General features: G+C 46.6%; 1 protein-coding gene across 1 annotated transcript in view; it reads left to right on the forward strand.

Moving 5' to 3' along the window:
- The first annotated feature begins 6839 nt into the window (after positions 1-6839).
- Positions 6840-25438, forward strand: part of SHD (Src homology 2 domain containing transforming protein D) — a 39740-nt gene continuing 21141 nt past the window's right edge. The window contains exons 1-4 of the mRNA XM_063290966.1: positions 6840-7118; positions 8992-9478; positions 22895-23024; positions 24647-24874. Of these exons, the coding sequence (XP_063147036.1) occupies positions 9149-9478; positions 22895-23024; positions 24647-24874 (688 nt within the window). The 5' untranslated portion in view covers positions 6840-7118; positions 8992-9148. The remainder of the gene's footprint in view (positions 7119-8991; positions 9479-22894; positions 23025-24646; positions 24875-25438) is intronic.

Here is a 25438-nt window from a genome sequence, read left to right on the forward strand (position 1 = left end):
CCTAAGCCCTGTGATAAATTTGGTTCAGTTCTCCTACGGGTGTGCCGAAGAGGCGGAATGAGTATCTTAAACCTTAATCCAATCCAAACTAGTGTGGATATGTCGGTCCCCCCTATTCCTGTGGGAATAGCTCAAAGACAAAGGGTGGCCCCAAGGACGCAAAGCTTTAAAGGGAAGATCAGGATTTTGAACTGGAGTTGAAATACTGTAGACTGGGACCCAGTGCCATCTTTATAAAGACATAATTTCCAGTGGCAGTTGCGTTTCAGAACAGTGGCAGTTTCTAAACTGACTTCAAGGGTAGCTCTCTATATAGCATGTTGTAGTAGTCTAGCCTGAAGGGTTTGGGAGTCTGAATTCCTGAGCCTCCTCCAATTACAACAATTATTTAAGAATCACCCACCAATTCCTGTGCCCAGTTGCAAACCTATTCCTGCTACTACTGTCATTGAGGATTGCCACTTTTATAAAGTAAAACTTGCTTTTCTTCAACCCCTGTGATGTCCAGCATGTTGGGTTGGCGATGTTGGTCTGTCTGAATTCAGAAGTCTCATAAAATTTGTGCATGGTGATTCTGGAGCACTTTTTAAACACTTTATTTTGTTTGTTTGTATTTCTTTATTATGATCCATTTGAACATTATGATCCTACCAATACTATGGGGCATCAAATTCATACTTCTTGCATAAAGTCCAAGTTTTGCACGCAATTGTGTCTTGTCCTAGATTATCTTAGATTGCCTTAGATTGCCTTAGATTGTGTCTCATCAGGGCAATTTTGCTAAAGCAAAACAATCTCATCTTTTTCTTTGAATAATCTCCATTTGCTGTGGTTTCCACTTTTTTCAAAGTGTCATTTTGATCGCATTTATTGCTAGCACTGATTCTTGTGCTGCAAATATTAAGCCTTCTGTTTCCTTCTTGATGGATCCAATCTGAAGCCATTGCCAATTTTGCTAGCTTTCCACCTGGCCTTCAATTTCTTGACTGTGCAGACGTTTATTTTCCCAATTTTTCATTTGCTGCTGTAAGTGTTCAGCTTTTTAATGTCACCTTTGATTCCGTCACGTTCAAAATGTTTTCCTTGCAGACGTTTATTAACCTCCTCTCTTCGCTTGCTTTTATGTAATCGCTCTTTGATTTCATCCTGTGCTGTCTGCTTCACTTGCAACAAGCCACAACCACTGATTTTCCTTGGTAAACACAAGCGATCTATGGGCCTTTTGGGGTGCGGTGCAGAATGTACCGTTGTAGGTTTTCAGGTTTTGTGTCTAAAGTAATGTTGCTCAACCGCAGCAATTTCAAGATGGGTGGACTTCAGCTCCTCGAATTCCCCAGCCAGCATACTTCAAGAAGGGCGGACTTCAATTCCCAGAATTCCCTAGCCAGGTTGAGAAACACTGGTCCAAAGCATCTGTTTCCACTCATGTCCAGTTAAAATACCTGTTGTGTAGCATATTACGGAGACAGCCCAAGTATTAATGGCTTTGATTGTGTTAAACCACTGTTCAGCTTTGATTTTAACATTTTTCTCACTCCTTTTACATATTCGGTGCTGGTTTTCTTTTTCACTTGGGCACGGAAAATATTGTTTGCTTCTCAAATATCCAAACACTTACACCTTTCTCTCCTTGTCAGTGCTTTAATTTTAGCACCATTCCGCAGTTCAATTCCATTTAAATTTTAAATTTTCCCTTTTTTTATCTGCAGGGTTGCACCATTATCCTATCCAAATTCCATTTGGATATCCTCACCAAAGATCTGAGCTATATCTAAAAGTGAATGTATTTCTCTAGAGGACTTTGCATATAGTTTCACATCATCCAGATAGAGCAAATGGGAAATGTTTGTCTCTTGCTTGGATTAATTCATAGGCAGAAGACATTTTTATTCAAAATTATCACCGGTACAATCCGAGCCATATTAAAAAGCAGTGGAGACAAGGAGTCTCCTTGAAAAATTCCCTTTCTGGTTTTAACTTCCCTGAAGCCTTTTGTATTTTCATCGACGTTGTTTCCCATTTTTTCCCATTGCATTATTTAAAGAACGTTATAATTTTCTCATGAATCCCAAAAAGGTCCAAACATTTTTAAATCCAACTATAGGGTAGTGAATCAAACACTTTTTGTAATCAATCCAAGCCATTATTGTTGTTCAGGATGTTGTTCTTCTACTATTTGCAGAAGAAAAACAGTACAGGTCATCCTTGTGTAGCAATTGCCTCATTTAGCAACCATTCACAGTTATGACAGTGATGAAAAAGTAACTTTACGACCAATGCTAGCGTGGACGACCTTCACCGGTCTGTAAAGCAAAGGAAAGCTGAAGTCAGATCGTAAACACAGTTGTGGTTTTACTTAGCGACCATCTCAGTTAATGACTGAGTGGCCGGTCCCATTTGTGGTAGTTAAATGAGGACTACCTGTAATCACTTCAGCCTCTCACCTTAATGGGCAGAAGCACTAAATATGGACCATTGGAGGAACATCGGAATCTTGTCCATGTTCTCCGGCTCCTTCTATACGGCGGTCTCGATATCACACTTTTCGGGGAAGGAGGGCTGTTTCCACCTGTTCACTGTTTGGATAACGGAACCCCCTTTAATTAGGCTGAGCAGTTACTCTCAGGCTGCCTTAGGGCTTACATCAATTTGGAACGTTATTGAGTAAAGCAGAGTGATCGGTGGAGGGGCTTACGAGCAGGTGGGGAGAATGCAAGTGAGTCAAGTTAGACGGTAAGGCTGTTTCTCTCTATTCTTATTGGCACTGTTAGGAATCGGGTTTACAGGCTCAGGAATTTATAGTTGCCTGCATGTTATTTCGACCGGGTCTGTAGACACCTTGTGGCGAGGGTTGCTTTTGTGTAATGCTAGTTGTTTAATTTTATTTTGTTAATTTCAATTGCGGTTGGACTATGCCCCAGTGGGTGGCGTGTTTCCATCCTTGCCCCCACCAAAACACCAATATGCTTGGCAAACTATTATTGTTGTTGTTGTTGTTGTTATCCACAACAACGTGAAATCACAGCTGCCAGTTCTTTAGCTGGTGTTGGCCTTCGTTTGCATCGAGTTCTTCCCAAGAACCTGGGAGGTTGTAATGTACCGGCACAGTATATGTGTGGATCCAAGCAGTGTGGCCTTTTGTAAGTGACAGATGGGAATTTTGTCAAGGTGCAGATTTGCTAAGTGCCATCTGAGGCTTTTTGGAATGGCAGCCGGTATGCTGACAGCCCCCGGGACCACCACGGCTGGTTATGCCACAATCTTTCAACTTCGATTTTCAGATCTTAATACTTTGTGATCTTCTCCAATTTTTTGTTTTCTATTCTACTATCCCCTGGTATTGCCACACCAATTATCTACACTTATATAATTCGGAGGAGGAGGAGGAGGAGGAGGAAGAAAGCAAGGAAGGCCTGCCTAAGAACTTTCTAACTGAAGGCCCAGACCCAAAAGCAAATTTTCTTTCATCCAATTGAATGAAAACTGGTGAAATGCAGGTAGACATCTCTGCTCAAGGCTAGAATTTTAGGGGGGAGACCCTGGGGTGCTGTAGCAGGACAGCAGTGGCTTAAGAAAGAAGGATTGTGTGCTTGGCAGTACAGAAAAAGAACACGGTTTTGTAAATCACAGCTTGAGGACAAAACAAGGCCAGTGCTTGGGAGTAAAACTGGCATTGGGCTGTTCCAGTGACGTTGCAAAGTTTGGGGAAGAAGGGCTGGTATGTTTGGCGGAAAAAACGGTGACATTATTGACCCGGGACCATAAGCTATGTCTCTGTGGTCGGTTTCACTTGCTGGCCCGTTCTGACAGAGCTGGCTCGTAGGCCTAATGGGGCAAAATAAGGTCCCTTTTTTCAATCCGAAGAAGCCAGTAACGAGTCTTGTGGGGGCAAGAACAAATCCAGCTTTGGTACAGCTCTTTTTATTTTCAGTTTGCTGCCTGTCTCCCAGGTCCACATTTTCTGGTTTCCCCTTGCTCAAACCCTGCCTCTTGTGCCTTCTGTCTTTCTCTGTTTCCTCCTGGTAGAAAGAACAGCCGGGCAATGGAGACGGATAAGTTCGCCTCCCTCCTACTCAAGACATCTTGATTTGCTTTCCGGCGTCCATGATTCCCCATTCTCAGTGGGGGCCTCTCCTCCCCACTTCTCTCTCAGCCCTCACTTCTAATTCTTCCTCTCTTCTCCCCAGATCTGAGCTGCTGCTTCTTGTTAAAAACGTTTTAAACACCTGCTCATCCCTCCCTCCTATTTTTTTCCCTCTCCCTCTTTTCTGTCTCTCACAGCCAAGGTGCCTTTTCACACCTAAAGGCTTCTGGGCAGAGATCCAGGGAGTGAAATCTCCTCTGTCTAACAAGGGGAGGCTGTCTGTGTACACACGCCTGGCTGTGTGCGGTTATTTCCAGGGGATTTAAATATATATATATAAATATATATATAGGGGCAGATCCACCACTCCTCGTCCTGCTCTTCCGTCTGTTTCTCTCCCCTTTTCCCTATTTTAATGCATCCACAAACACAAGCAAGTTTGCGCCTCTGGTCAATATGGGGAGGGAGGCGTGGGGGGAGAAATCGAAGCTACAAAATGGCCATTAACTACAGTGCAGTTAAGAGAAGTGGGGTGGGGGGGGGAGAGGGAAGAGTTTATTCTCTAGGGCTTAGTGCCAAAGGGGTGGGGGCGGGAGGAATCTCCGCCAGCCAATCGATAAAAGCTCCCTCCAGCTTTCTGTCTCTTTGCAAATCAATTTCTCCACTCGTCCTTAAGAGGATGGATCGGGTTACTGGGATTTTTGCCTCTTTGTAGTTTCCTGGCAGGGAAAGACGACTTCGGTGCTCCAGTCCCTACCATTTGGGGAGGGGGGGGCGCTTTGTTTATTTATTTGTTTATTTATTTATTTGTGGAAGCGGCCGCCTTCCGCCCCTTGCACGAGCGAGTTTCATCCTGGCGCGTAAATTTCATTCCCACTTGCGCTGGCGAAGGTGTCCCTCCTCAAGCAAATGTCTTTTCCCTTGGCCAGTTTCACTTCTCCTGACCAGTTTCCCACCCACTGGTAAACTGCAGGCAGGCGGGGGGGGGGGGGGAAGAGAGATTGTTCTTGAGAAAACAGGCGTGCAGTTCGTGGCAAAAAGGGGGGGGGGAATAAAGCAAGTAAACTAATGTTAACGACACTTGGCTTTTTTTCCCCCAAGTGAAATCATATCCGTTTTCCGTTTAATTCGGGAGTCCTATTTTTTTTCGGGTCTTCTATATCTGTTTTGGGTCCTTTTTTGGTGGGGGGGTAAATTTCCCACGGCTTTCCCATCACTTCGTCATTTGCCCCCACCGAGATCTTAAAACTAACCAATCCTCAGGCCGGCAGAGGTGTAATCGGGGTGGGACGCTTTGCTTGGCCCCCTCCCCCTGAAAAATTAATGGAGGGAGGAGAGGTGGATGAGGCATATTCTGTTTTGTTTTGTTTTGTTTTATTTATTGAATTTATCTCCGCCCATCTCCTCCCATCGAAGGAACTCTGGACGGCTTTTCTCTCCCCCCTCCCGTCAGAAGGGGGGGGGGGAAAGGAAGAACTGTCACGAACAGAAAGGGAAGCAGTGGGAAAAATCCCTAATTCCTCTCATTTCCTACTGCACTTCTGCTCCGGGCTATTCCCTTACAGAGTGAGTGTGTAGACCCTGCAATGCACATTTACTCCCAAGTAAGTCCCTTGTGCTCAGCCTGGTTTGACAAACCTCTTCAGGCTTGCAGCCTCAAAAATAAATAAGCAAACAAACAAACAAACAAACAGACAAATAAAAATACAAAAGCACCACTTCTTTTTAATAGAAAGGATGCCCTTTCTTCCCACTTACCTTTAAATAAATAAATACGTAAATAAATGTCGTAACTCTCCCCACCCTCCTGAAACAATATGCAAAGGAATAGCATCTGGGGGTGGGGGGTGGGGGGAGAGACTAAATAATACTGAGGCTGAAAACCTCTTAACCTTTCTTTACTCACCCCTCCCATTTTGTTTAAAAACATGCTGTTGAGGGGGGAAACCCCTTGAGCTCTATCTGATATACCTTCCTAACTATAAAAACTGCAGTTTTTCTCGCTGCCCAGATGTGTTCTTCGCATTAACTTTCCTCCCCTTCCTATTTTTCTTTCTTTTTTAACACAACCACCTGTAAATTCCTCAACGGCCCCCCTCCCCGCTCAAGCTTGCAAGGTTTTCTTTCCTTTTTAAAAAACACAACCTTTTCGGCGGGGGGGGGGAACACAAGAAGAAACGGGGAAGGGCTGCGGGGCGGATTTACTGTATCTCTCCCTAGCTGCAAGATATTCTTTAATTTCGCCCCCCTCCCCGCTGTTTGCAGGAAAAGTCCCGGCGACGTTTCGCTTCTGCAGGCGGGGCGGGGGGGGGCACGCTGGAAAACGCGCCTCTTAAGATTCGTGCTGAGATTCAAAGATTGAGGCGGAAGGAAGAGGTAGGAAACGCGCGGGGGCTCTTCCCGAAAGGAAGGCTGTTTTTTTTTAAAAAGGGGGGTGGCGAAAGCGGGGGGGGCGGGGAAGGGGAAGCATCCTGGCAGCGAAAGTTTTCCATTTCAGCTTTTGCAAATCTCCTTTAAAAAGGAAGGAAAGGTTGGGAGTGTGACGGAGTTCTCCGTCCTGCCTCTTGATCTATGCGGGGCGGGGGGGGGGGTGTCCAGACTCGTGGAGGGGTTTGGGGGGCGTTGAGGAGGGGGCTTTGCAGAAGATCCATCCCGGTACTCATCCGATCCGCCTGAGCTGAGAAACTGAGCTGGGTTTTATTTTCTTTTTCTTATTATTATTGGTTATTTGCCCGAAACTGTAACTGCGATCAGATGCAAACAAAGAAAGCCGGAGCGACCTGTCCTTTGGAGGTCCTTCCCGGATAATTTCATTTAAAAGCAACAAAAAAGCCAACACCGAACTTTATAACAACAACAGCAGGGAAAAAGCGGCCGGAGAAGGATTCGCGGGGGGCGGATGGAAAGGAGCGAAGTCCCGATGCGGGAAGAGGGACGGGCGGCTGGCGAGACGGCGTGCTTTTCGGATTTAAAGATATTTTTTATCCGACAGCATTCCCGCTGAATTTCCTTCGGATCCTGGCAGAAGGCGCCGGTAAATGGATTCCCCTGCCTCCCCTTCCCGCTTTTCTTCTTCTTTTCTTATTTGAACAGGGTTAAAACAAAATCGAGTTATCTATCTCCGTTTCAGGGCTCAAAACATTTGCAAGGTTGGCACCGGTTTAAAAAATGGAAGGGCTTTTTTGCGGGGGGGGGGGGATTTGCAGGCGGGAAGAACAATCCTCCCTTTTGATCCAAATCGGAAAGTCTGCGCAGTCTTGTTGCCCTTATGCTTAGCCTCCAGCTTCCCACTTTTTTTTTTAACTCTTGATGTGAGCCCTGCTGAGTTCAGTTGACATAAGCTAGGTGTTTGTGTAAGATTAGCATCTTTTGAAAGATTATGGGGGTTTGGGGGTGTGTGTGTGAACGTTCTGTGTATTAACCAGTTTGGATTTCCAGGGACGACTTACTTGAAAGTAAATATCACCGCTGTACTTTTTAAAGGGGCAGTGGGAAGGGGGGAAATGTAGTCAAGGACAGATGGGGAAGACATGCAATTTTATATTTTGTGGAGGATGGGAGGCTTGGAGGGAGCGATACTATCAATGACTTGTTTGTACCGAATGCTTAAGTTCTTTTCCTAATTGGTTCCATTTTGGGTAGAATAATATCTAAAAGCCCTTGTTTCCATCTGAAAGAAACTCTGAATGAGACAAGCGAAGAGAGATTTTTATTATAGCAGTAATAATAATAATAAGAATAACAATAAGAATAAGAATTACTGAACTTGGTTAGAACGGGAATCATCAGAGAACGCCCAGTCTATAGATGGTGATGTTTGTTAGATGAACCAACACAGTAATAAGGCTATATGTACCTGACATTGATATGCTTACAACAACCCAGTGAGGTAGGCCAACAGGGTTGGCTTCGTACCATGAGAAAGCAGCTTTCTGTAAGTTGTTTGCAATCCTAAATGCCATTTTTGGGGGGTGGGGGAGTGCAGTGTCCAGAGTTCCCCCTAGAAGACTTGATAAATAAAATAAAGTGATTGCACCCCAGAATTTCAAGGCTGCCCTTGCCAAAAACCTATAGGGCCTGGTCTGGCCAATTTAAGGCAAAAGCTGGTGTCGTATGTAGCTTTGTATAAGTTTGAAACCGCCCCCCCCCCAAATCCACATTCCAGCCCTGCTTACTAGACTGAGATGTATGTATGTATGTATGTATTTATGTCTCAAATTTGTCCTACTGCCCATCTCCCCCCAGGGAGGGACCCTGAGGGGGCATTGATATTTTCCAGCAATGCCCTCCCCCTGGCAGTATCTCCCCACTGCCAGGAACATAAAATGTCCTCTAAATATGGGCCACAGCAGTTTATTTATATTTATTTATTTATATTTCAAATTTCTGTCACTGCCCATCTCCCCCAAAGGGGGACTCTGGGCGGTTGACAACACAATAAACAAATTAAAACCATAACACATAGAATGCAATACAAAATATCATTATAAATCAATCAATATACGACCCTTGTGGCAAAAAGCTCTGATTCAATGGGGAGGGCACTACGGCGCCAATCACCCCCGGAATTATGCCAATATTCCTTACAATAGCCTAGGGAGGTAGGCCAAAAGTCCTTTCATATTGGAGACTGGCGCAGGCAACGAAGGGCAAATTGATGGCTTGCCTAAATCCACTTTGCCAAGTTCCCTTAAATTGCAGATCTTTAGTTTCTTGAAATTCTTGTGCCCGGTATGAGTAATTTATTCCCTGCAATTGCTTTTAAATTCCCCTCACTCCCATTAGACAGATTATGAGATAAGGTCTGCGTGATGGAAAAGCTTGGGTTACAGGGGGAAAAAAGCACATTTCTGGGAATATTGTAGGGTGAAATAACCATTCCACTTCCCTTTCCTTCTTAATATCAGGAGCCAGTGATGGACAACTCCTAATCTGGATTATAAATCCCAATCCACACGGATGATCTAAGGGAGAATTTGGAGCTTGCGTTCTGTTCCTATCTGGCTTGTCTGGACAAGGAAATTGGGGGCTTGGCTGCCACTGACCGTTGGGTAAAGGGGACAAATGGCCAAGTGGTTTAAGGATTATCTAAGTTTCGGGAGCAGGAGGTCTCCCCCACAGCCCCCCAAACCAGATTACACCGAGAGTGAGATCTTGAAGGCGTATCGGGCACAGAAAAGTTTAGACTTTGAGGATCCGTACGAAGATGGGGAAGGCAAAGCTGATCCGGATCCCGGAGGGTCGCCTAACAAGGGGGGCACCTGCAGTGGCAATTTGGAAGGAAAATACGGCTCCCCCAAGCACCGCCTCATTAAAGTGGACGCTGCCGATCTCAACCGGAGCAAAGCTCTCCTCGCCACGGCTGCCGAGGAAGCAGACGCCCCGTTAGACCAGGTAAAAGGCGGTTTCAACACCCTCTTGGGACAGTGGGCAGTGTGGGTCCCGGGATGTTTTCTTCCCCGGCTTCTGTTTTTCTGCTTTATTTTCGGGGAGCTTGAGAATTTCAAATTCCTCGGGGGCTGATTTCCTTGTGGCAAGTGGCTGTAGCAGTGTGTGTGTGGGTGTGTGGGGGGGGCATTTTCCACGTCCCACAGAAGAAGCTCATGTGTTGAGATTGAACGGTGAAGGGGAATCCAGGAGGCCGTTTGGTGTGCATTGAACCACTGGATGTTCGCCCTCAGCCCTGCCCTCCTTTCACAGAATTCACGCACATGTGCCCCACTCAGCCCCTCAACATTTCCCCAAGTTCTGCTGTGTTGTCCTTTGAAAGAAATACAGTATTTTAGCACATCAAAGGCATACTGGGGGACAGAAAAAAAAACCAGGGAAGTGTTTCCGCCCAAGTGAAAATTTACCCCAATGAAACGTTTTACAAGCAAGTTTGGCATTCCTCTCTCCCCACTCCCCCAGGGCCAATTTTTTGATCTTCCTGCCTCTTGGAATAACTTTTGAGAAAGAACTCCCAGAAACAGGAAGATGTGAACGTTTGGAATCCAAGAGGCAGGCTGTGAAATCAAATCGATGATGTGGGGTGTCTGAGAGGCAGATGTGATGTATGTTACTGAATTTAAAAACAAAACAAAACCACAACAGCATTCTGCCTGAAGTGCTGTGACTAGACCTGTCGCTGCCGTTTGATCTGTGGCAGTCCTTCCCGCATAAAACATGCGCCCTGACAGTCAGTTGTCAAGTGGTTTGTGTGCACATGGTGGGTGTGGGAGCAGGGCTTCGGATAGCTGTTGATTGACTTGTTCGTGGTGCTAGTCCTCATTAAATTGGAACCGTTGCGACAGAGAGTTGCGAGCAGGAGGCAGAACTGACTAGCTTCAATCACCACTATGATAAAATCACTCCCAAGGATGATCTTTCCAACCTGTTTTTCTTCTGATGCATTGAAACTGCAACCCCTCGAACAGCATTTCTCAACCTTGGCAGCTTGAAGATGTGGGGACTTCAACTCCCAGAATTCTGGGAGTTGAAGTCCCCACATCTTCAAGCTGCCAAGGTTGAGAAACACTGCCCTAGAATTTTGCACCCAGCCCCAACACACTTGGGGATAGCAGAAGCAGGGAAGTCTGAATGATAGAAAACAAAAAATTATCATTTTTTGAAGTCTCGGGATATCAAAACGGATGTGTGTGATTTGAGTCAAACCTCAGTCAAACAGCATCAAGCTGTTCACCTTCTGAGAAGCCTTAAAGGAATGTGGAAGTTCAGTCTGGTTTGAAACCAATTTTGCGCCACGGCTTCTGGGGAAAAAAAAAAATTAGGCTGGTGTTTTGCCTACAGTCTTGTCTTTTGAAAGAAAATAAGATCCTAGTCCCTAAGGTTCGGGAGAAGGAGGAGGTTCCTTAGGTTACAGCACACCTGTGGGGCATCTTGCTCTGTTTTGCCTGACTGGCTATCCTGAGATGTGGTTTGTGAACTCTGCCAATGGGACAGACCCAGCTGGCTGTGATTTATGAACTAAACCATGCTTAAACAATCTTGGCTCATCTCGAAGTGTGACTTCAGCCACTGATCCCCTTTCAACCGGTGACCTTTCCCACCCCTTCTCTCCTCACACCTAGCTTTGGACAAGACGCCTAACTGGGATTAACAAAAAACCACATATCTGCATTGGCCTAGCATGCTAAATGTGATTAGGATTGAGTTTGGCTTGCTGGAGTTTTTTGCTGCCTCAGGTAGTCCTCACTTAACAACCATTTTTTAGTGACAGTTACGGACTTATGACGGTGCTGGAAAAAAATGACTTACAACCGGTCACATGATCACGATTTGGGTGCTTGGCAACTGGTCTGCATTTATGACCATTGCAGCGTCCAGTAGTTATGTGATCACCATTTTCTACCTTCCCGGCTGACTTCTGGCAAGCAAAATCAATGGGGAACTGCGTGGTTCGCTTAACGACCACATGGTTCGCTTAACGCCTGTGGTGATTTGCTTAACGACCACTGCAAAAAAGGTTGTAAAATTGGGTTGGATTTGCTTAATGACTGTTTTGCTTAGCAACTGAAATCCCAGGCCCAATAGTGGTCATTAAGCAAGGACTACCTGTAGGATGAGCTCAGCTGCTTTGGTGAGTTTAGGATTTGGTGTGATGTGTCAGTCAGAAAGCTCGGTAACCAGGTTAAATGTGTGGTGTGATTGCAGTAAAAAAAATCTATGGACCTGATTCTGATCTATGGCAAAGATGCAAAATAAAAAAGGTAGCCTCCTTCAGACGGAACTCAACTTGGTGACTTCAGGAAGTCCGCTAAGAGTCGCTGGATGTCGGGTGACCTATAAGTTTAATAAATGATGATTATTAAGACACCCCCATTACTTTCCTGGCATCAGTAGAGAAATGGTTTGTTAACTGGCTTCTACCAAGATTTTATTTTTTTTTTGCTTTTTCAGTCTACTCTCCCAGCCTGGGAGTTTATCGTGGTCTCCCATCCAAAGACTAGCCAGGTTTTACCTCACCGTACTTAGCTTCCAAGCCTAGACAAGCTCATGTTCAACCTGCCTTTGAAACAGGGATGTGGGAGCTACATCAGAAAACTTGGCTAAGGGCAGGGAAACATGTGAACGGGGCCGTTATGGGGTGTTCAGCAAACGGTGGTTAAAAGACTCCAACGTATTAATTAAAGCCGTTCGTGGGTTGTGTGCATTTGCTGTGCTTCTCTGCGTCTGCATCCAGAAGTGGGTTTTTTGACGGTGAAGAAAGCCGGGACTTTGATTTTTAGCCCCACAGGAAAAAAGCATATTTGAAGGAAACCCCAGCTGTTTTCATTTTACATCCTCAGATTCCCTCCTGTCCTTTTAAACGTATATCCCTGCAGAGGGTGCCATTGGAAAGTTCATAAATATTACACTATTTTTGATTAATTATGTAATTCTAATATGTTTATGATATTATTCATGAGCTTGTTTTACTTGTTTTAATTTGTCTGCCCCCACAGGGGGCCCTTTCACACGGGAAGGGGATTCATAAACAATGCCATGTATAAAAGAAATTCCTGGGTTTGAAATTATAAAAACACAGGATCAGGGTTCTTGATGTCTTGCGCGCCTGTTCCCTGGGGCGGCTGAGATTGATGGGAACTGTAGTACACCGTCCACAGAGACTTCTAGATCAAAAAGTGATGAATAAGACATTTATTATTGTGGGGGCCACATTGCACAAAGGCTTTAACTCTTACTGGTGGCGTGCAGAAAGTTTCACCTTTGAGACCTTTTTGGGTTCGAAATGCCCCCTTCCAAGAATGAGTCCCACTGCCTTGACTGTTCGATTGACTGATTTTGCATCTATATTTGATCGATTGGTTGGTTGGTTGATGGATTCTTAGCTGTTCACAGCCCTTAAGAGTGACCCAGTCCAACAATAAGTATACAAAATAAGAACTTCAGCAACAGCAACCATTTGGGATGTGGTTTGCTACATTTCGATCCTGCTTTGCCTCCGGCTTAAAATGTTGCTGAAATAGGAGAAGTATCTAGTTTGAAGCATAAAACAGGGGTAGCGGTAGGTGGCGGGGCCATGAAAGCAAAACCCTGCGTCTTTGTTACATGTGTTGCGAGACTTCACTGACAGCCTTACCAAGTACACCAGAGAGGAAATGTGGCCAGATGAGCTAATTCTGCTTTATTGTAAAGCTACATTAACAAAATCTTGCAAGTCTGAAAGTACAATTCGCCCCCCCCAGTCCCCTTGACAGCCTGAGAATCTAGGGAGGGTCCCTTCTGAGCCTCTTTCTCCCTCCATCATGCAGCTGTGGGCTGTGTCCTCTCTTATCTGACTGTTCCCGCGACAGCATCTCTTCACCCCATCTCCCAAGGTCTTTCCCACATACCATGACATCACCCTCCCCTTCAGACTCATCCCCCCTGTCTCCTTTACAGCCCGAGAAACTAGGGAGGGTCCCTTCTGAGCCTCTTGCCCCACCCATTATGCAGCTGTGGGCTATGCCCTCTCTTATCTGACAGTTCCCTAGGAAGCATCTCTTTCCCTGTCTCCCAAGGTCTTTCCCACATACCATGACATCACCCTCCCCTTCAGACTCATCCCCCCTGTCTCCTTTACAGCCCGAGAAACTAGGGAGGGTCCCTTCTGAGCCTCTTTCTCCACCCATTATGCAGCTGTGGGCTATGCCCTCCCTTATCTGACCATTCCCTTGGCAGCATCTCTTTGCCCCAGTCTCCCAAGGTCTTTCCCACATACCATTATCTCACCCTCCCCTTCAGACTCATCCCCCGTCTCCTTTACAGCCCGAGAAATTAGGGAGGGTCCCTTCTGAGCCTCTTACCCCACCCATTATGCAGCTGTGGGCTATACCCATTCTTATCTGACCATTCCCTAGGCAGCATCTCTTTCCCTGTCTCCCAAGGTCTTTCCCACATACCATTACATTCACTCACACGGTTGTGGCTGCCATCTTGACTTTGTTTGACACCACCTGCGGATACCCTTAGTTCCAAGCACAGTGAACCATAAAAGAACCAAGTCACCGAAAACCAAGCTGAAACAAAACGTGACCTCACTCATCAGCCACCAATTGTTTATAAACTCGATTACTATAAGTGTATTGTGTGAGCACTGTTTTGGTCTTGATGCTCTCTCACCCTGACTTTTCACCCATGGCATGCTCTCTAAGCGCATTAACGCTGTCATCAGCCTTAAAGTCAGTAAATAACAGTGGGGGATCGTTGCGGCCAACCCAGTGGGAAACGTGGCTTGCTCCCTCTGACCCTTCTGGGGAAGGTCTGAAGCAGAGCTGCAGGCCCGCTTTCCTTCCACCAACATTCTCTCAAGGGAGGTGGGTTGAAATTGCAGTTGTACAGAATCTTAAAAGGAGACAGGCTGGAAAATGTTGGGCAACTTTGCAGGCAGTAAACGGTTAGGCAGGGTCACTTGATGAGCTGACTGGATGAACTTAACAGGCATCGGGGAGGATTCCACACATGGGGAGAGGGACCAGGCTTTGGGGTTTAGCACCATATAATGTGAAGCAGACCATCACCTCAAGCCACGCAATAGCATAGCTCAGTGTTTCTCAACCGTGGCAATTGTAAGAGGTGTGGACTTTGACTTCCAGAATTCTGGGAGTCGAAGTCCACACCTCTTAAAGCATGGTGGCTGGGGAATTCTGGGAGTCGAAGTCCACACCTCTTAAAGCATGGTGGCTGGGGAATTCTGGGAGTCGAAGTCCACACCTCTTAAAATTGCCAAGGTTGAGAAACACTGCTCTAGAGGAAAACTGAGTTTCTACCCTGAGATTAAAGCTTACGTCTCTGGGAGTTGAAGTCCACACTCTTAAAGTGGCTAAGTTTGAGAAACCCCAGCATAGCTGCTTGAGCATCGCAGGATGGGTGAACACAGCAGCTGTGTTTTGTTGAGATGGGTTGAGCGTGTTTTGTGAACCAAGCACTGCACCACCTCGTCATCCATTGATCCACTTATACCCTGGATTTCTCTGCTTCGACTGGCTATAACTCCTCAGTTTCGACAACTACCGGAGGGTGTCAAAAAAGTCAAGACGGCACGAAAGAAAGGAAGCGGGCTTGAATTGCACAGACACAGGCCCCTCCCAACACCATGGATGCCCCTGTGTGGAGAAAAAGGCCAATATACTTAGATATGTGTGAAGCAGATCGGTGGAAAATGGAACCCTGGTTCTATTTCTGTCTTCCTGCATGGACACACTTTGACGCCAGCTGTTTTTGGAAGAGGTGGGGTCTGCAGAGATGTGTTAATGGCCTTGGGGGAATTCTCACACGGCCCTTCCCCTCCTTTCCATCTCTCTTGGCATCCTCTTGCATAGGTGTTTGAGGCAGAATTTCACACTTTGCCAGCGAGATCACAGCTTGCTTTTTATTCTCATTCCTTCCCTTTCAGTTCCCTTTCTCTGCTTCCTTTTGGGGGGCTAGCTCTAAAGGAACCCCCAGTGGGGAGCCCTGTAAGATTAGGGGCTACCTACACGCTCTACCCAGAAACAGGATGATGGCGTGTGGGCTGGCTTAATGTTTCTGTGCACAGATTTTTATTTTTATTTTAAACAGAACTCCTTGCGCATTTAGAAAGGGCCATGCAAAGTTGGGAAGGTTTACTAAAGAACCAGGTCCACAGGAAAGATAAAACCGAAGCATAATTCCCTTTCTTGTGCGGGAATTAAGAAATGGCTCTGCCTTGATCCAGGTGTGCAGAGGGTCTTCTGCGCATGTCTTGTGCCATGTCTCCAGCTGACCAAATTGGCTTCCTTTGACTTTTTCGAGTCGAGAGGCAATTCCATAGCAAGGTGCCACCTCAAATTGGACTGCGCAGCAGCATCACGCAATCTGTGACGCATCTCCTTGTATTGAGGGCAGCCACAATCAGATGGATGCTGAGCCCACTAGAGCATTAACACTTGATATGGAGCTGTGAAATCTGATCTTTTCTTTGAACTGTCTCTTGGTTGGACAAAAGAGAAGCTGTGGAGAAGAGTGGATTTGGGGGTGGGGGGGAAATAAGAGATAAAGGTAAATGCAGGAAAATTGGTGGCAAACTCTTCAAGGACTGGGTGCTAAGATGAAAGTGGGGCTGTGGATCCAAACATCTTGAGTGGTGAGTCTTGATTCAGACTTAGGGAAAGATCTTCCCAAAGATGTGGGCCCTGTGTCAGCCCAGTTACTAAAGTCTGGAAATGAAAGCTGCAAGGGCATAAACAAATGCATTAGGCCCAGGACAATGTAACTCCCAGAGGCATTCAAAAAAGTCAAGATGGCAGTCAGGCTGAGTGAGCCCTTTTAACGCACATTAAAAGTGCAATGTATTTTTTTTTAACCCCTGTGCTGAACTTGGGTTTTGAATGGTGTGCTGGGGCCATACTCCTGTAAGTAGAATTGCTGAGGACAAAGAAATGGATGGGTGCAGGAGAAAGCCATTTAATTCTACTTCAAAATGAGGTTAATATGGATCACGCAATTATTCCCCACAGATAGGCCATCCTTTCTCTCCCTTGTCAAGTTAAAACTGAGAATTTGACAGTCGCCTCCGGAGGGCGGGTGGGAGTTCACTCCAAATTTGGGGGGGGGGGGCTGTATATCAGCTTACAGTTTCTGCTTCTGTGACCCTGTTTTAGCTGGTTGAACAAGGGAGTCTAAGCCCAGCACTGAATGGATTACCACTTCTCAGTGTTTGCATTTCACAGTTAGCTTCCTCCGCTCCCCCCGGCCCCCTCCGGTGTCCGATTTTAATTAAAATATCGACAGCGTTTACATGGCCTTCGCTCGTGACATTTAATTCACCTGTGATAATAGATCAGAGCACTTAATATATATTCTGATGAATATATTCTCGATAATGGAGTTGGGGAAGGGGGGCCCAAATTCACAGCAATCAAGTATGGGAATTAAATGGTGGAGGGGGTAAAATCTGAAATGTGGTCCGGCAGTGGGCATCCATGGGAGGGGGGAAGGGGGAGGTGACATCACATCCACCCTGTTACAATGTCATTGCACAAAAGATGGAAATGTGGACTCTTGCTTCAGCACATTGGCAGTCCTTAGCAATGTTTGTACGATGGGTGTGATGTCATCGCGGCTTGTACCAGCTGCCTGTGAATCTTGCCCTTCCTCTCCTTCTGCTGGATCCAACTCCCATTATCCTCAGCCAGGATGGAACCTGGGGCATAAGACCTATCTTTTTAGGATTGGGCAAAGCTTCTGTTTGAAATTGGATGGAATTGCTGAATTGGTTTGATAAATCATGGGTCTTTGAACCAATTGGGCAGTTTAACCTGGTCTTTTGCACCCAGGCATGCAAATCTTTTTAAAAAAATGGATCGCACTGACAGTTTGACCTGAATGTTTCCAATCTGATTATTCAAGTGCGCTTAGAATTTACCAAGGTCGGAGCGCAAGAATTTGGGTTTAGGGGGCAGAATTGCTGAGCAGAAGACTTGATCTTTCACTTGATCTTTGTTCATTTCGATGCGCTCTGTTGCTGGGTAGGCCAATATGCACAACTATGCACAAAAATATGCTTTCCATCAGATTACAAAAACATCAGCACAGGAGGGAAGGGGTAGAGAGACCCCTCTAGCTTTTTTCTCTCCCTTTGGGTGAAACAATTATTAGGTTTATTAATTTAGGCATTTGATTAATTATTGGAATTCACTGTGGCATTTCCTAGCGGTATGCTGTCATTGCTTTTGACCCCTGAAACCTCGCCATGTACCATTATCTTACAGTTTTTAGTCTATTTGAGAGTACACTGGGGGCATTTTCATGGAATTAATAAGGTAAGAGTGAGCAACCGGGGCCTCCTGGTCAGACTTGGCCAACATGTTTCTTCCGTTTGGGCAGCTGTTGGATCTGCTGTCCTCTGCGCTTCCAGATTTTGCTGGTTCAGTGGTTGAAAATGAGTGGTGCAGAAGGTGAAAGATTTGTGGAAGCTCCAAGACAGACCTACCTTGCAACGGGAAAAAAGAAAATCATGGAATGTAAGAAGTCCCTTTGGAGATCATCTAGTCCAACCCCTGTCCAAAAGAATCCACTCTCACAGCACCCTGATTGATGCCCTTCCCACCTCTTTTTAAACACCTCCATCAAAGCAGAGTTCCCCACCTCTGTTCCATTGCTGAACAGCTTTTCCTATTAGGAATTTTTCCCCAATCACAGAATCCTAACATGGAAGGGACCTTGGAGATCATTTAGTCCAACCCCTTTCCCAGCATCCCTGAAAGATGGCCATCCATCCTTTATTTAAATACCTCCCAAGGCAATCTGTTCCATGGCTGCACCACTTTCTCCTTTAGGAAGTTCTTCCTTAGAGTAAAATCCTGTCAGCCTCCCCAAGTGGACCAGACAGGAAACACGGCCAGATGAGCTAATTCTTCTTTATTGTGAGGGTACATTAACAAAATCTTGCAAGTCTGAAAGTACAAATCTCCTACCATCTCATTTACAGCCTGAGAAACAAGGGAAGGTCCCTTCTGAGCTTCTTGCCCCACCCATTATGCAGCTGAGGACTCATGGCCCTCTTCTTTCTATAATCTATCCTGTCTAATAATCAGCCGTAAATCACAAGTTCATTTCTTTCATTTTTATGCAAAAAGCCCATAAGAGGTTTCCAGTCACTAGTAAATGTAGATACAGTTAGTCCTTGACTTACGACTATCCGTTTAGCAACTGTTCAAAGTTATGACGGTGCTGAAAAAGTGACTTACGACCGGTCCTCGCACTTACAAGTGTCATAGCATCCCTGCAGTCACGTGATCAAAACTCAGGCACTTGGCAACCGGCATGTATTTATGACAGTTCCAGCATCCCAGGTCATGTGATCATCATTTGTGACCTTCCCAGCTGGCTTCTGACAAGCAAAGTCAATGGGGGAAGCTGGGTTCACTGAACGACCACTGAACAATCACGACGATTCCCTTAATGACCACAGCAAAGAAGGTTGTAAAATCGGGCATGTCATTTAACGACTGCCTCACTTAGTGACGGAAGTTCCGGTCCCAATTGTGGCCATAAATTGAGGACTACCTGTAGTATCTTTGCTCTAATCAAATAAGTTAACTTATCCTTCTCAGCAAGATCTGTCCATTTCACCAGCCATTCCTCCATAGTGGGTAGTGTCAAATCACTCCATCTCTGTGCATATAATAATCTTGCCGCAGTAATCATATATTGAAATAATCTTCCTTTTTTTTTTCTAACTGTCCCATCTGCAGCGTTCCAACCTTGTTCTGGCTCTGCTTCCATTGCAGCTTGGAAAAATGTCTTGCTTTCTGTAGCATTACGGATGCTCCTTTTCTTCACTGGTGGGGTGAGGTACACAAGGGTTTGGGAGGAAGATGAGAAATGCCCCGGGGATTTGTTCCTTTTCCAAGTATATCCTGATGAAACTCCTTCCCAAATCCCCATCAGCTGGTCCAGGAAAGAAAAATAATGCCGTTGTGCCTTTGGTCTTCCTTCCCAGTTGCTCAGTGTAAAAAGTTTGCATTACTCACAGTTTGAAGATGAACGGCAAGAAGAGGGGAAGGGAAGGTGTTGGGCCCGTCTGTCCAACCAGATGCTTCTTCCAGGGGTTGATTTCAAGGCCCTGAGGCTGAGATTATGGGACTTGGAATTCAGTGCTCCTGAGCAGAACCAGGTCGCAATATGAAGCGGTCCAAGGTGGCTTGCAAGTTTCAGGTTACATCCAGAGATGCTGGGAGAAAGAAATGTGGCAGCGTGGGATGATGCTTAGGTGCTGGATTGGGTCCAGGGCTAGAATGCTAGTTGCTGATTTTAAAAAAAAAAACATGGGCCCATCTGGGTTGGAATTTTGCATTTTTGGAAAAAAAAAAAATCTTGATTTTTGGGATGATTCGGCTTAGCTCTTCGAATCAAATTAACAATTCACAATGGATTTGGGGTGATTGGTAAACCTCTGATATCTTGTATTATACCTTTTAGAGGGCTTAAATGACAGTGGTTGAGTTTTCCTCTTGCGGAATAGCAGAAAGGGTCTGGTGGCACCTTTTCAGACTAACAAATTTTATTAAAAAGCAAATATGTTCTTTTTAGTCTGACCAGACTCCTACAAGACTCCTTCTGAGTTTTGCTTGCCATAGACTCCTATGGTATCAGGAAACAGTGCTGTCCTTTCGGTTTCATTCATTCATTCATTCATTCAATTTTTATCCCACCTTTATTATTTTTATAAATAACTCAAGGCAGCGAACATCCCTAACACTCCTTCCTCCTCCTCTTTTCCCCACAACAACAACCCTGGGAGGTGAGATGGGCTGAGAGAGAGGGACTGGCCCAAGGTCACCCAGCCGGCTTCATGCCTAAGGCGGGACTAGAACTCTCATACTATGCCTGATTGGCTCTTGGGCTGAGAGGGAGGGACTGGCCCAAGGTCACCCAGCCAGCTTCATGCCTAAGGCGGGACTAGAACTCTCATACTACGCCTGATTGGCTCTTGGGCTGAGAGGGAGGGACTGGCCCAAGGTCACCCAGCCGGCTTTCATGCCTAAGGTGGGACTAGAACTCTCAGCCTCCTGGTTTCTAGCCCAGCACCTTAACTACTAGGCCAAACTGGCTCATATTCATATTGGATTTATGAAGGACTCCTCTAATTTTTTCCCTTCAACAACGAGCCTGGGAGGTAGGCCAAGCCAAGAGAGCACAATTGGCTTCAACGTCACCCAGAAAGCTACTGTGGCCAAGGGGGGACTTGAACCAGGATCTCCCCAATCTTGTTCCAGCACAGTGTTTCTCAACTTTGGCAACTTGAAGATGTGTGGACTTCAACTCCCAGAATTCCCCAGCCAGCCTTGCTGCCAAGATTGAGAAACACTGATCTAATTTGTAAGAAGCTAAAATAAATCACAATTGCGCAAGCTTTTGGCATCACAGAAATCTTTTTCTGGTGGGGCATGCAATGTGTCACCCCCCCATTCCATGCCTTCAATCAAACGCAGCCCGGGTCAGGGTGGTGGCAACAAATGAGAACGAGAAAGGAGGAGAGCCGTCGTTTTGCAGTGGAAACAATGTGCATTGGGCGCTGGAGATCTCAAAGAGATGGAGCACGCACTCATGCACATGGGGCGGGGGCAGGCGGAAGAAGGATGCTTCTTTGCACCCCCCACCTCCGTCCCCCGAGCACCATTCCGCAGCTCTCAAATGGCGCACACTGGGGGGGGGAGGAAGACGATAATTGCTTTGTGGAGAGAATAATTACATGTTTCCATAGGATTGTCTTCCTTGCTTTCTCTTGTCCTTCTAAGCGCATCTAATGCGCCATCGGGCGGGGGGGGACGGCAGCCATTAGGGCAAACGAACAGAGGGGGCTGAGGGCAGTGGGAGGGGGCACCTGTCGGGGACGCGTGGGGCTGATGCCCAGGCAAGGTGCGGCAGGGCTGTCTCCCTTGAGGGGGGCGCTCAAGGGCACCCGGCGCACTCAAGGACGATGAGAGGGGGACATGGGACGGTGGGGGTCCTGAACCAGCACATCCATCCATCTGGGGCTGGGATGCCGGGATGCTTTGCCCTGTAGGAGGGTGGCAGCCCTGAGCTTGGCCAGCATGTCTCCAGTTCAAAACGGCGGGCTGCCATCCTGACCGCCACAGAGCTGCCCCCCTCCCTGGGGGCGAATCATGTGGCTGCTTTTGTGCCCTAACGCTGAACACGCCCCGTTGCTCCTGGCTTCTCCCAAGGCTTTTATTTCAACGTGCAAGAGGCATCTACAGGGGTTGGGGGACGTTGTATCAGAGGATGAAAAGTAGCATCGTGCCATTGCAACGCATGTGTTGCGATGTCACAGGAAGGTCAGGAAGGGGTGGGGTTGGTTGTGTGGTGGTGATGATGCCACTTGGGCAGGTGGGAGTGTGGCTCCCTCCTGGATAAGACCTGTGACTCAAAGGAGTTTGGTGACTCAGGCAGAGAAGCAACAGGCCGCCCACGTCTCATACATTAGAGATAAGCCTCTTCACTGTATCACAAGTGAGTCCGTCCTTGAGTTGCAAAGAAAAGGCAGGAGGATTTTAACCCCCAGCTCGTTGGAAAGGTGCACTCCAGATCACTGGATCACACAGAGGCCGGACAGGCAACCTCCTCATAGCCATAAAATGATCCTTTAAAGATCAATTTGACCTGCTTTGTGTGAATTGCTAACCTACTGTTTACAGGCAGCCCTCGCTTAACGACCACAATGGGGACCAGAATTTCGGTTGCTAGTGATGTGGTCATTAAGCGAATCTGACCTGATTTTACAACCTTTTTTGCGGTGGTCATTAAGTAAATCACGCGGTTCCCCATTGATTTTGCTTGCCTGAAGCTGGCTGGGAAGGTAGAAAATAGTGATCACATGACTGCAGGACGCTGCGATGGTTGTAAATGCAAATGCAGATGTCCCCCTCTTTGGGGGGAGATGGGCGGTAATAGAAATTTGAATAATAAATAAAAACTGGTTGCCAAGTACCCAAATTGTGATCACGTGACTGTGGGGAGGCTGTGACGGTCATAAGTGGGAGGACTAGTCACAAGTCGTTTTTTTCAGTGCCATCGTAACTCCAACCCGTCGCTAAACAAACAGTCATTAAGCAAAGACTACCTGTATATATCTGTTAAAGACCTAGAGTTGCACACCAGTCTTGGTGGGTGTTAACCTCGGTTGCATTTCTGGGAGCTGAAGTCCACACACCTTAAAGTTGCCAAGGTTGAGAAACACTGCACAAGATGACGGATTTGTTTGGAGGTCGGGCATTTGAGATCCCGACTGATTGCGAATGCTGCAGGGCCCTAACAGTCGGAATGTGACATCTCTGCTGAAACCACTTGTTTCTTTGCCCACAGGCCCCTGGAGAGAGTGAGTATTCAGACCCCTTTGATGCTCACCGGGAACCAAAAGGTGACATGGAAGAGGATGTTGAGTTGGAGAACAACGGCTACATGGAGCCCTACGATGCCCAGAAGGTGGTGGCTGGTGAGTGAACATGGAAGGGGCAGGCAGGAACATGGAAACAGCCCGTGGTAGATGCTACCCACTCTTTGGAACTGCTATGCCAGAAGTTCAGCCACCCCATGCAGAGTGGCGGGTGCTGCACCAGTAATGGAAAAAGCCACTGGTTAATTTTAGATCCATCACTCTCAACCCAAGCTACCCCGCAGGGCCGTTGTGGGGTTAAAGGAGGGGAGATCTCCAGGTGTGCCACCAAGAGCTGGGGGGGATACCATATATACTTGCATATAAGCCCATCCGTGGATTAGCTGACCCTTGAATTTTTCACCAAAATACTGTGAAAAATGCACCACCCGCGGTTAAGCCAGCCCTTGAAATTTTGGTGTGTTTCAACTTTCTCAAATGGCTTATCCATGGGTCATCCCTGGATTATTCATTCAGGATCAGTTTTTCCACAGATGGGCTTCTATGCCAGTATATACGGGATATACGGGTACCTTAAAAAAATATTACCATTTATACCTGTGGATAAGCCCATCCACAGACAAGCTGAACCCAATTTTGGGGGTGTATTTTGGCACCTAAAATTCTTGGCTTATTCACAAGTAGATCCAGTATATGGGTAATGAAACAGTAATAAAATTCTGCAGGAAATGAAACTGCACTAAAGGGCATCCAGCTGCTAAAGAAACCTTCAGAGAATCATAGAATCATGGAATCCTAGGGTCGGAAGGGACCGTGGAGGTCATCTAGTCCAACCCCCTGCCCAAGGCAGGAATCAACTACAAAACTGACAAATCCCAGGTTTCTAGTCCCTATGGATGAGAAGGAGGGATTGAAATGGTGAAGGAGAGACTGAAATCTCATTCTGAGTGATGACTTTTAGAGTTAGGGTGGAATAAAAAACAGATAATATCTAACTGGGAATTACGTCCATTCCAGGAGACGGGGACAACCCTTACTGGGGGGAGGTGGGGAGGATCTGCATTCCCACTGTTGATCCAGGCGCCAAGCGCTACCTAGCTAATTTAATGTTTGCGTAGAAATCTGCTTTCCGTTGGTCAGATTCATAGAACCCAGAAGGGTCCAGTGTGTTATGTGAATCCAGTAACTCTCTCAGTAAAGGGGCAAAAGAGAAGCGGTATGAGCACAAAACCTGGACAATTATGAGTCCAAGGGCTTCCTTGTCTGGGTTGGTGTTAACTTTGATTGCATTTCTGGGAGTTGAGGTCCATGCATCTTAAAGCATGCTGGCTGGGGAATTTAGCATCATGACCTAGTCCAGTGTGTCTCAACCTCAGCAACTTTAAGATGTGCAGACTTCAACTCCCACAATTCCCTAGCCAGCATTTGTGGACTTCAACTCCCACAATTCCCTGGCCCGCCTATTGCTTCCTGTCCGGCCAGTGATGAAAGGACCGCTGATGAATGAAGACTCTCCTAGCGCAAGGGCTTATGGGCTGTTGAGTAGGACTGGTGGGGACTCCTAATTTAATACAGTATGATTCAGTGGTGTCAGTTTGAAAAGTCAGGAGCCGGACCAGCGACTGGCTGATCGTGTGAACACAGCTGCAGAATAGCTGTCATCCACGCTGATGCATATGACGGGATCCTTTCCTGAAACAGCGTCTAAACTTTTTGCCCAGATATCCAGCGGAAGAGCGAGTGGGACGAACAGCGGGTGAAGAAATCCCGGATTGGTCTGCAGCTTTACGACACCCCATATGAGGAGAAGGAAGTGGAGGCCGACCCAGAGGCCGTCCCCACGGATAAGCCTCGCAAGAGCCGCCTGCCCCAGGAGGATGAGCGCCCGGCCGATGAATACGACCAGCCATGGGAGTGGAAGAAGAACCACATCTCCCGGGCTTTTGCTGGTGAGTGTGCAACCCAGGAGGGAGACCTCTGATTTGCAGCATTGGTGCGATTCAAGTACAGGTAGTCCTCGCTTAGTGACCACAATTGGGACCGAAATTTCGGTTGCTAAGCAAAGTGGTCATTAAGCGAATCCAACCCGATTTGCAGTCGTTAAGCAAATCATGCGGTTTGCCATCGATTTTGCTTGCTAGAAGCTGGCTGGGAAGGTCAAAAATGGTGATCACATGACCATGGGATGCTGCAACGATCATAAATGTGAACTGGTTGCTGAGCGCCCAAATTGTGATCACATGACCATGGGGACGCTGCGACTGTTGTAGGTATGAGGACCGATTGTAAGTCGGTTTTTCAGCACCGCCCTAAGTCTGAACCATCACTAAATGATGGTTCAGACTTGTTAAGTGACGAGTACCTGTAAAGGCTGTGATTTTGGGACTGCATCGAAGCTGGCTGAAACTTAGCTAGGGTTAAAACCAGCACTAGGTCTTTTGCTGATGTGGCTATCCCTGATTTGTGAAAGCTGCTGCTGCTAAGTTTCTAGTCCTCTGTACACTGTACAAAAG

This window comes from Candoia aspera, chromosome 1, assembly GCF_035149785.1.
Source record: "Candoia aspera isolate rCanAsp1 chromosome 1, rCanAsp1.hap2, whole genome shotgun sequence".
NCBI classification, from domain to species: Eukaryota; Metazoa; Chordata; class Lepidosauria; order Squamata; family Boidae; genus Candoia; species Candoia aspera.